Source organism: Canis lupus, chromosome 21, assembly GCF_011100685.1.
Source record: "Canis lupus familiaris isolate Mischka breed German Shepherd chromosome 21, alternate assembly UU_Cfam_GSD_1.0, whole genome shotgun sequence".
Taxonomy (NCBI): Eukaryota; Metazoa; Chordata; class Mammalia; order Carnivora; family Canidae; genus Canis; species Canis lupus.
The window spans coordinates 11,527,145-11,539,570 of NC_049242.1; the positions used below are offsets into that span (position 1 = coordinate 11,527,145).

A 12,426-nucleotide genomic window follows, 5' to 3' on the forward strand; every position below is an offset into this window, starting at 1 on the left:
AAGTACATCTAGATGAAAACAATTAAGAATTAGCAGAACAGCAAAGAAGGAGTAAAATGAAAGCCCTTAAAGTAAATATTTATACATTTTTTCAGTTAATTCTTTTTAGCTAATGATTCCTGCTTCATGCACCACATACATGTTTCTTTTTTTTTTAAGATTTTATTTATTTATTCATGAGAGACACAGAGACAGAGAGGCAGAGACACAGGCAGAGGGAGAAGCAGGCTCCATGCAGGGAGCCCGATGTGGGACTCTATCCTGGGTCTCCAGGATCACACCCTGGGCTGAAGGCAGTGCTAAACCTCTGAGCCACCAGGGCTGCCCCATACCTGTTTCCTATGTCAGTAAGTTACTGTGGATGTTAGCAGCTTATGACCTAGGAGGGGAAACAGGCCCTGTTAGAATTAACTACAGTAGATAATAAATTTCATTGTCACATCAATGTTCTAAATAAACAGTTATGGAAAAATAAAGATAGGAATGATAGATTAATCCCTATTTTCCTATTGTAAAATAGTCTCTCAAGGAACAAATCTATAAATATGAAGCTAAATGCTATGGTTATGTATGGTATGCTAAAGTTTTAAAGATTGAATTCCAACATATAAACTGCATATATGAATACAGATGCCTAAATATAAGGATACAGGTATACTCATTAGCAATGAGGTATGTGTTTATTTATAATGAATAACATTATGTGAAATAAAGGTCTCATATTTAGTCTGGGCCATCCACATTTTTTTAACTTAAAAGCATCTTGTTTCAATATTAAATACATAGGACAGCCCGTGTGGCTTAGTGGTTTGGCGCCGCCTTCAGCCCAGGTTGTGATCCTGGAGACCCAGGATCGAGTCCCACATCAGGTTCCCTACATGGAGCCTGCTTCTCGCTCTGCCTGTGTCTCTGCCTCTCTCTTTCTGTGTCTCTCATGAATAAATAAATCTTAAAAAAAATAAATACATAGGATTTTTTGTTTGTTTTGTTTTGTTAGAGAGAGCAAGTAAGGAAAAAGGAGCAGGGAGTGAGGGAGAGAGAAAATCTTAAGCAGATTCCAAACCCAGCTTGGAGCCCAACATAGGGGCTTCATCTCATGACCCTGAGATCATGACCTGAGTCCAAAATCTAAAGTCAGATGCTTAACCAACTGGGCCACCCAGGCACCTAAATACACAGACTTTTTAAATAAGACTGCATTTTCCCATTGAAACAATTCTGTAAAGTGTGCTGAAAATCCTAGGCTAACTCACAAATCCCATTAAACCCATGATGAATTTAATAATAATAATAATAATAATAATAATAATGGTACTATTTGAAGTCAAGATCTTGAAGAAAGGAACTGGCAAGGCAGAAATAAGGGACAGAGAATGTTTTCTTTCCTTTTTACCATAGCTGCATTTAGCCATATTTTGAAAAGAACCACATGCTTCTTTGCTATCATTACTTGCTGTCTCCCTTAGCTTCAAGTAACCTTTGGCATTCAAAGCCACTTACTACACTACCCTTGACCATGGAATATAGTAATTTAATAGGAAAATCTTATACCCATATCAATTAGGATTTGATTTGATATTTCAGGGATGAAAAGTAGCTTAAACTTTATTTTAAGGGTATATTTCAGGGATGAAAAGTAGCTTAAACAAAGCAAATGTGATATCCATAGTCTAGAGCTAGTCAGTGGTTCCATGGTTAATAAGGATTCTCTTCCAAACTCAAAACACACTTTCTGTCCTGGAACTCTATCCACCGTGTTTATATTCCAGGCAAGAGAAGGAGAAAACCGGGAAGGGCAATAGCTTTTTAGCTATTCTCCAAAAATGAGTCATTTTCCTATAAGGAGTATCCCTGCTTACATCTTTCTGGCTAAAACCTAAAACCTAAATCTGATTGCAAATGTTGCTGGAATATGTAGTGTTGTAGCTGCACCCTTTACCAGCCCCAAATGAAATTAGAGATCTGTTGCTGAGTATAAAGGAGAGAATGGATATTTGTAGGCAATTAGTTGTCTCTGCCACATTCCTCACAAGTCCAGTCCTCAATTGTTAAACTCCTTTCCTATTCACTCAATGTGGTTTCTTTATGTTCCTGTTCTGTAATAAATGCTACTTTATACATATACCCACACAGGGAAGTGACCCTTCTAGAGCAGTGGTTCTCAACTGTGGCTGCATGCTTAGATGCACTTGCAGTGTCTTTTAAAAATTCTGATGACAAGACCGATTAGATCAGAAACTCTGACAGTGAGACTCAGGCCACAATATTTTAAAAAAATGTCTCTGGGTGATTCCAATGTGTAGCCAAGTTTGAGAACCACTGTTCCTAAAGAAATATGAAAAAAAGGTACATAACCCAAATGATGCCAAGTTTTGCCATTTTTTTCTGACGTGTAATGAAGTGATATAAAAACCTGCAAGCCATGAGTTGAGAGTAATTTTTGGAGTGTTGGCATTTCCCACACAGGCCAATGGTTTGCCTTTAGGGTCAGTTTTCCTTTACTGCCCCCCTTTTTCTTTTATTTTCTTTTTTTTACTAATAAAAATTTTTTTATTGGTGTTCAATTTGCCAACAGACAGAATAACACCCAGTGCTCATCCCGTCAAGTGCCCACCTTAGTGCCCATCACCCAGTCACCCCCACCCCCACCCACCTCCCCTTCCACCACCCCTAGTTCGTTTCCCAGAGTTAGGAGTCTTCCATGTTCTGTCTCCCTTTCTGATATTTCCCACTTATTTTTCCTCCTTTCCCCTTTATTCCCTTTCACTATTATTTATATTCCCCAAATGAATGAGACCATATAATGTTTGTCCTTCTCCGATTGACTTACTTCACTCAGCATAATACCCTCCAGTTCCATCCACGTCAAAGCAAATGGTGGGTATTTGTCGTTTCTAATGGCTGAGGAATATTCCATTGTATACATAAACCACATCTTTATCCATTCATCTTTTTTCTAAAGTATCTTCTCTTCTATAACATTGGAACCATACAATTCTCTGAAAATCCTAACTTCACAGTGGATTCAGGGACAACATAGATGGGTCCAAATGTTGGTCATCCTTGATGCCTTGACGTCTCAAGTGGCCCCACATCCATTTCACCTCTATATTGCTTCAAATAATTTTTAAATCTGTCTACACCTTTATCTCATCGCAAATCCACACAGCAACCAAAGGTATGTTTAAAACTGGTCTGCAATGTCATTCTTCTCTGTATATAGAGCCCACAAATGATTTCCTATTGGTGTAGTTCTCTCTTTCCTGCAAGATCCCTTCCTGCCTACTTCCCAGTCTTACCTAGGACACACATCTCACTTGTATGGTGGCTCCTTTCATACCTTCAGTGCCTCCTAGCTCTTTCCTTACAATTAATCTCCATGTACCAAACCTACTAGATGCCCAAACTCAGGTAAACCAGTATTTCCATTTGTTCATTCCTGTTGATGGAGTTTTTTTTTTTCTTTCTTTTTTTTTTTTTTTTTTTTTTTTTGAAGGAGGCTTTGATTGCTCCCACAGACCATATCAGGAACCGTGTTATACTTCTTAATGGCCCTTATGGTAGTTAGTAATTATTTTTTAAAGATTTTATTTATTTACTTGACAGAGAGAGAGAGAGAACAAGCAGAGAAAAGAAAAACAGCAGAGGGAGAGGGAGAGGCAGGCTCTCTTCTGAGCAGGGAGCCTGATGGCTCGATCCCAGGACTCCAGGATCATGACCTGAGCTGAAGGCAGATGCTTAACCGACTGAGCCACCCAGGCATCCCAGTTGTTAATAATTATTTAGAAGCACTCCCTCCCCAGTTATTTCTTAGAAGAGCAGGGAATATGTTCTTCACCATTTTGTTTTCAGAACCTAGAACAGCTCCTATGACAGAGTATGTGTTACTATAAAAATAAATATATTATGAATGAATATATGAAGAACTGAGTAGTGTAGGATACTGAGATTAGGAAGGTAAATTGGAGTCAGAGTGAACAGGTCATAAGCAGCTGCTTGTAACTTAGGCAGTTTTCTTAGGTGACCCAAGTAAATGTTTCTATCTTTTTTTCGATATGTGTCTGTCTCTGCAGGTTGTGACTTGATCCCAGTACAGTATCTCCGCTGGGGTGACCCTGAGCCCATTGCAGCTGTGGTGTTTGCCTGCCTCGGCCTGCTGGCCACCCTCTTTGTCACTGCAGTCTTCATCATTTACCGTGATACACCTGTAGTCAAGTCCTCCAGCAGGGAACTCTGCTACATCATCCTTGCTGGCATCTGCCTGGGTTACTTATGTACCTTCTGCCTCATTGCAAAGCCCAAACAGATCTATTGCTACCTTCAGAGAATTGGTATTGGTCTTTCTCCAGCCATGAGCTACTCGGCCCTTGTAACCAAGACCAATCGTATTGCAAGGATCCTGGCCGGCAGCAAGAAGAAGATCTGTACCAAAAAGCCCAGATTCATGAGTGCCTGTGCCCAGCTAGTGATTGCTTTCATTCTCATATGCATTCAGTTGGGCATCATCGTTGCCCTCTTTATAATGGAGCCTCCTGATATAATGCACGACTACCCAAGCATTCGAGAAGTCTATCTGATCTGTAATACTACCAACCTCGGAGTTGTCACTCCTCTTGGATACAATGGCTTGCTGATTTTGAGCTGTACCTTCTATGCTTTCAAGACCAGAAATGTCCCAGCCAACTTCAATGAGGCCAAGTATATCGCCTTTACAATGTACACCACCTGCATTATATGGCTGGCCTTTGTGCCAATCTACTTTGGCAGCAACTACAAAATCATCACCATGTGTTTCTCAGTCAGTCTCAGTGCCACAGTGGCGCTGGGCTGCATGTTTGTGCCGAAGGTGTACATCATCCTGGCCAAACCAGAGAGGAATGTGCGCAGCGCCTTCACCACATCTACCGTGGTGCGCATGCATGTGGGGGATGGCAAGTCATCCTCAGCAGCCAGCAGATCCAGCAGCCTAGTCAACCTGTGGAAGAGAAGGGGCTCCTCTGGGGAAACCCTAAGGTAAAAGTTGTGGGGGAATATTGTGAGGCACTGGCCCCTAATAACCGAAGCAATAGCATTTGCTTCATGGGGCTTTTTTTTTTTTTTTTTTTTTTTCAGTTTTTTCGTGGGGCTTTTAAATGGGAAATACCTGACTGAATGAAACTACGGGAGGCAGAGTGCTGGGAAAGGGGCGTTGGGCATTCTCACTGAATGGTTTTTGCGGGGTTAATTGGATGTGGACCCAGTTACTTACACCAAAGCCAGAAACAGAGAAGTTGGAATAAAGAAAAAAAAAAAAAAAAAACAGTTTCAGCAAAAAGGAAATGAGGTCCTAAAGTGCAGGGAGAGCATAGTTAAGTCATTAAGCCAAGGCAAGGACCTCCAGGTCCTAAGGGGACAGAGATCCATCGGGAACCAAGTTCTACTTTACCAGGACAGAGTAGAGAAGGTTATTGTTAACACAGAAGACTATGCTGAGCACAGAGTGCCATGAGCCTTACATATCTGACTGTGCTGTGTGCCTGAACTTTTTTCAAGCCCAGAAGAGCCCTTGACTGCCCATCCCACAGAGACACGTGAATGCAGAATCTGTTTTACTTCTTAATGGGCAACTTGAACACTTTGGGAAATGTTTAAATATTCAAAAGGGGCAAAACGACAAAATGACCTTGCATATAAACAACTAGCCAGTTTCCCATGTTCTCTGTTGCCCACGGTCCCATCCCACACTTCAAGTTCAACATCCCAGGTAGTAGTTATTGGGCAATTCCCATCTGAAAAGACTCTGAAACTAACAGCTAATGCTTCCCCGCTTCCCCCATGAGGGACTTCCTTGTGTGAAAAATGCCTCATAAGGCACTTCAAAAGGTAATGAAATCTTTTTTTTTTTTTTCAGCCAACTGAGATCTGTATTTTTAATAAACATCTAGAGAATACTGGTAGCATAGATTGCTATATTCCATGCTATCCCAGAGATAGATGTTTCCTTAAAACCTGTTTAAATATGACAAACTTTAAGAACCTTAAGTGTAACCTATCATCCCATAGAGCTGCTCAGATTTATGCTCATGGTAAGCCTGGCTAGTAATCACTTTTTTCTTCCCTGCTTCTCTGGATAAGGGAAGACTGTGGCCTCTGTGAGGGGACAATGTGAAATTAGTGCAGCTAATAACTTCACAACATGGAGGCAATGAGATCATCTTATCAGTGGCTTGGGAACAAATTTGGAGGTATTAAAAAGGCCACATAGATTGTTACTGGGAATAAGGACTCCCTCCACTTAAGAAGTATATATAAGAAGAACTAGTCTGGGTATTATCTGCTTACTTACAGAGATTGTACAGTTTTCCTAAAGTCTAGACAAGTAAATGGAAGATAAACATCTTTTTGAACGGAAGATAAATAGCTAAATATTATTGCTTGAATGATTCTCTTATAATTTAGTCTGCATGGAAAGTCCAACCTTTCTATCAGCCCTAATTCTTCAAAGCCTGAATAATGGTGATGGTAAAGATACCATGTCTTGTGAGGATTGAAAAGCACTTACAAGATACTTAATCACATAACTTAATTCATTTGCATTATTATCTTGTATCCTAGCCTCTTTTAATTTTTTTTCTAATTCCTATATGCCTCTCATCTCTTTCCATGTACTCTGAGCAAGGTATTTAACTGAATCGTAAATCTTGAGGCAAACGATTGTGTCTTCTACTTCTTTAATAAATCATGGCAATGTCATGGTCTATCCACAAAACACCTTTCATATATCTGACATGCCAGAACATTTTCCATCTGCTTTCCTGACTCCTCTCTAGAATATTCTTTTTCTGAAATTCTGCAAGATCAGCCTTTTGTCTAAGGAAATTTATTTTTCAAACTTTTATTTTACCAGTATTTCTTTAAACTCTGTCTTCAAATCAAACTTTCCAAGGCATCTTGATAAGTCAAACCGACAGGCTACTAGAGGGGATGGAGTTGTGAGCCTATGCCTAAGCACCCCAAAAAGTCACTTAGGGCAGGTTTCCCAGACAGCGTGGAGCGATGGGGAAGAGCACTGGCTTTATAGGTCTGAACACTGGCCCTACCTGCCATTCCTTCTCTCTGAGCCTGAGTTTCTTCATCTGCCAAATTGAAATCCTATCACCCACCTCAGAGGATTATAAAGAGTGAAAGAAATAATATATGTGTAAAGGCCAGGTACACAGTAGATACTTTACTGAAGATATCAGAGTACAGAGCCAGGCAGCCCTGGGAATGAATAATGACGGGCAGCATCACTTACCAGCTGTGGAACCATAGGCAAATCAATTAACCTCTCTAGGCCTTGGTTTCCTCCTCCGATGAATGGAGATAATGAAACACAGCCTTCACACAGGATTGTGAGACTAAATGAGTAAATACGTGTAAACTATATGCCATGCAGTAAGCACTTCCTAAGTGTTTGTTTACTATTATTTTTAACTACATTAACGATCATCAGTCTTCTTCCACACCTGAGAGTCTCTGTCAGGAATGCAACCTGGATAATCCTAATAACAAAAAGAGCATTGTAAAAGGCAATATAGGTCTATAGACATATTGATTACGCAGCCTGAGCTTTCCAGAGCATCTCCATTTTTACGTGGTCTAGTTCCTTGCCAGATTGTAAAGCATACCCTCTGTCCTAATTTAAGCAAGGCAAACTCCTTAGAAGTGGGAGCCTTGTCTACCCTGTCATCACTCTACCTCCAGTGCCTGGAAGTATCCAGAAGGGCACTTGACACACAGAAGATGCTTAATAATCTGTGTTATATTTATTGATCCAATAAATTTGGGAAAATAGGAATGTGGTGATTATTTCTTGCTTGTGTTCAGGTGTGCATATTACTATCCCCTAGTGGTTCTACTACCTTTCATAACATTAAGCCTACTGTGATCTGTATTACAAATATCCCCTGCACCCCCACAGTTTCCAGTTTCTGCTCAAGAATTAGGTTATTAATTCCATCCATTAATATCATGTTTTGCTATGATTCTAACATACCTCTAGTAACATTAGGTGACTATTTTCAACTATTTTGTCTCTACTTTAGTAAATAAGGGGCAACAGAAATAACACAATTTACTGATAGTGCCTATAGAAAACAGAAATTTTTGGCAATATTTTAACTTGTTTTCCCTAAAGGGCCATGTAGTCCTTGATGATCAGATTTTGCAGTCAGTAGCTTTGGATATTAGAATTTCGAACAGTGAGAAGGGACCTTTGACACTTCTTGAGTTTTCTGTACATAGTCTTTGGCAAGACAGGCTATAGTCTGATTATATAGTGACTTCTTTTTGCCATTAACTAGCACATTCAGGCTGGAACCAGCTTTTGATATGGAGAAGAAAGGCCAGAAGAAGCTGTAATATCCTTGCGTCACACACATCCCCTACCAGACCTTACCCCTTTTAGCTATTAACCTAGAAGATAATTTAGATTCAAACTAAAATTATTTTCTTCTATGTCTCCCAAGAGCTCTCACACTATTTCTGTGATCCAACATCAAGATGTTTAGAGTGTTGATATGATATTTATCACATTGTAAGATCTAACTGGTTACGTATGGATTTATCTTCCCTTTTAGTTTATAAATTCCAGTGTGTATCACATTATTTATCTCTAGGACTTAAACAATGGGGGAAAATTGAACTTAGATGCTTGTAATATTTTCACATTTTATTCTAAATTACCTTTATTAGTTGGGTTTCTCAGGCTTGAATTCTATAATATGCCAATGAGCCCATCAATTGGAATCTACAGGAGGCTTAAAGAGTTAACTTAAATCTCTGACTGTAGGTCTTTGGGGGAGAAGCAGCTTCTATGCTCTGACCAGCCTGATTCTGCTTTCTTCCATCTGTTACATAGAGAGGCAGGCTACTATAAATCCAGACTGGATCTGGGCCATGTTTGAAAAGGCCTTATGCATATCCCTTCCACATCTCATGGCAGACAGCTAGGGATCCATTTTAAAGATGACAGTAATTGCATACTTTAGAATAAAAATAATACCTCCTGAGGTTATAGTGACTGTGTTTCTAAAAGTTAGGGCACTTTCTTGCAGCAATGGATGTAGAGACAGTAGATGTAAATATAGCAAGCTAGTGTATAGTTCTGACTTCGGAGCCACGCCTGGATTCAAATCTAGTTGTGTGAATTTGAACAAGGTATGCCCGTGTCTTTCTTCAACTGTAAAATGATAGATAATGATCCCTGTTGTGAAAGTAAATGAAGTGATATATGTTAAATGTTTAGTATTCACGCAGAGAAAGCACATAATAAATGGTAGATAAATCTTTTAGAAATGTACTCACCTGCAAGTAAGACAAAGCTTGATTTTTAGAAACTCATATGATTTGTATGGGTTCTACTTCCTTTGTGTTACAGGAAACTTGTAGACAGACAGCTCCTGGTGGTCCTCCAATGCTCAGTGGTTCCAGAGCCAACATCTCCTCTGTTCTCTGGGTCTTTACTCATGGATGCACAATGGCTTCATGTGTTGCATCCTTTCATTAGGGAAAACAGTGGTCTCTGAGGATCCTGTAGCTGCCTTTCTGTCTCATTGGCCAAAGCTGTCTCATTTAGCTACCCCTAACTGCAAGAGAGTAGAAAAAGGTGCTCATTTAGCTTTTGCGTCTTCTATAATGGAAACTGAAAGGGAGAAGGGAGTGTCAAGTGCTTGTTGGATAAGCCCATGAGTAGTGTCTACCAAGGAAAGCAGCAGTACCTAGTAGTAGTACTGGTAGTAGTAGTAATGGTGGTAAAATTACCTAGTGGTCACAAAATATTGAAAGTAGAAGCAATAATCGCTCCCATTTTTCAAATGGGCACCTTGAGGTCCCGTGGGGTTAAAACACTCACCTACCATCTTGTGACCAGGAGTTACACACAGCTCTTAACTCAGACCTTTGCCCATTAATATTAGAGCTGAGCCTTCCCCAGAATGTGTTCTAGTCTCACAAACCGTTGCATGAAAAAAAAAAATTGTTTGGTCAAACAAGTCTTAAAGAACTCTGACTGTTCTTTTAGAATAATGTGACTGTGTTTAGAGATAAACACTGAAAAGTTTTGCAGTGTAGAATCCATTCATTCGTTCATTCTTTTCAACATTTTCCCCGATCTTGTTGAACACAGGACTATTATTTTCAAGTAACTCTCTTAACAATCTGGAGAACTGACACTACAAAGGGGACTCACTATGGAAAATATTGTCAGAGCCAAAGAGAAGACATGTTTCTGGGGAGACTGAAGAGTCGTTCATATATCTTCAATGAGAAGAGGGACAGAAAGAGCCAATTTCCACCTCTGGTCATGGAGAGAGAATCACTTTTGTTCTCTGAGCACCTACAGGAAAACTAGAGCTAATTCTAACAGATCTAGCAGTTTTCTGGGAAGTGAAACAGGCTCACTTTAGAGCACCAAAAAGAAGAGTGCCCAGAATCATTCAATTCACTGAAATAGCAAAGGGAGATTTTTATTTAAACGAGAGTGAGTCACTATAGATTTTTTTATATAGAAACATGCTATTTATGCCATCAATGTATAGAGGTCCCTGTGATTAACATTTTGGTTCTAGACACTAATTTTCCAGCACGACATGGTGCAGCATCAAATCATTGTCAAGCAGATAATGCCATGCTTCCGTGTAAGGCCTTCACTTCAGCTGCAAATTGACAAATGAAGACAAAATCAGTTCTGAACTAAATAAAGCACTGAATTTGATGAGTCTAAAGTTCTGGTTCTACAAGATTCAGAATTTTCAGGGTGGTGGGCTGCATTTCTCGGATATAGTGGGCATTTCATGGCTAGATTAATGACAGAGGCCTGAAGCTCTAAATCACACGTTTTCTCAGAAGGTAAGAGCCTCGCTGGGGATTCTACTCAGGCGGCAGGAGCATTAGCATAGCCTTCACCTTAATTTTAGAAACTATCTTTTGCCGCTTTTGTTTTAATTAACTAATTAACTTTGCTTTCATTGACATTGTCAGGAGAGCCCAGTCAGACTATCTGCTAAAGCAACCGCTAGACCTTTCACATCCATTGTCCAAATTATAATTTGTCTGGAAAATTGGTTCTCTTCTGTGAATGCCAATACACCCCAACTATGCTCAGGGCTTTGAGGATTTCCATCTGCTTCGATTTCATTGAGGAGTTAGTAGTCGGTATGAAGCAGTGTGTGTGTTATCTCTTCCTCTTTCGAATCGGCTTCCTCTTCCTTCTATCTTTCCAGATTGTTTTTATCTTCCAGGGTCCAGCTCCCCCACTGAAACCCTATCAGATTAAACTGCCTCCCAGATTTTCCCTCATCTGGACTCTTAGAACACTCAGCACACATTCCTCACACTTTTTTCATTTATTATTTATACAAACAGAACGGAACATTGTCAGGCACTGTGGTAGGCCCTAGAGGCTGGAAGATTGTTTTGTATAGACGTGATATTTTCACAACTATCTAAAGCTGTCTTAAAAGCATTTCTGTCTTCCTCAGTGGCTATCATTGTGCCTGACACACAGCAGCACTCAGCAACAGATTCTGATTTGGGTAGGCAGCAGCTCTTAGGGCTCACACTGCCATTACAGGGAGCAAAACTAACCATTTTGTGGACTTGATTGCCCAGATTTTTATCTGATGATACTTTGTTCAAAAAAATAAGAAAAAATTCTTTTTGCTAAAAGCCAACTTCTTGTTTTTAATCAAGCTTCAATTGAATGCCTGCTGTGTGCCAACACTGTTACAGATTCTGGGGATACAAAGATAAGTAAGAAACAGGTTTTGAGGAGCTCTCAGTCTCCCAGAACAGACCTGGAAATTGGTTAAGTTCAATGAAGTGATAGAGTGCTGTGATAGGAGTCTACGAGGAAAGAGGGGCCCAGAGGCAGAAGCAGCAAATTCTACATGTGGAGAATTAGAAAAACCTCCCGAGAGGATCCAATTCAAACAAGAGATACAATTTAAATACTTTATCCCTGCTTAGACATCCTCAAGATTCACCAGCTAGGATAGGATAGAGCCAGACTTCCTTACTTAGTGGCAGGAAAGGCCCCTGGTGGTATGTATGACTCCTCCCACGGCCGGCCTTGCATCCAGTCACTCCCTGCTGGGCTTTCCATTCTGACCCACTCAGTATTCTTGCTTTCAGGCCTATAGCAGTGCAGTTCCTTTGTTATAAAATATACTTGCCCCACCACCCTCAGCTCTTACCCAACGAACTCACACTCATTTTTGATTCTGCTTCTACTGGAATGCCTGTCCTGACCGTCTGAGACTGCATTAGGTTCCACTCTTTATGATCCACATGAGCCATGTGCTTATCCCTATAGCACATTTATCATCCTGTGTTGTAATTACACACGTACATGCATATGCATGCACGTGTGCAGACACATATCCAATCACACACTATCATGTGAAC

The 12,426-nt window shown here is 40.1% G+C and overlaps 1 protein-coding gene across 1 annotated transcript in view; it reads left to right on the plus strand.

Moving 5' to 3' along the window:
- GRM5 (glutamate metabotropic receptor 5) overlaps window positions 1-12,426 on the plus strand; it is a 516,157-nt gene that overhangs the window by 454,209 nt on the left and 49,522 nt on the right. Inside the window, exon 8 of the mRNA XM_038568353.1 lies at window positions 4,074-5,013. Coding sequence (XP_038424281.1) covers window positions 4,074-5,013 — 940 coding nt within the window. The remainder of the gene's footprint in view (window positions 1-4,073; window positions 5,014-12,426) is intronic.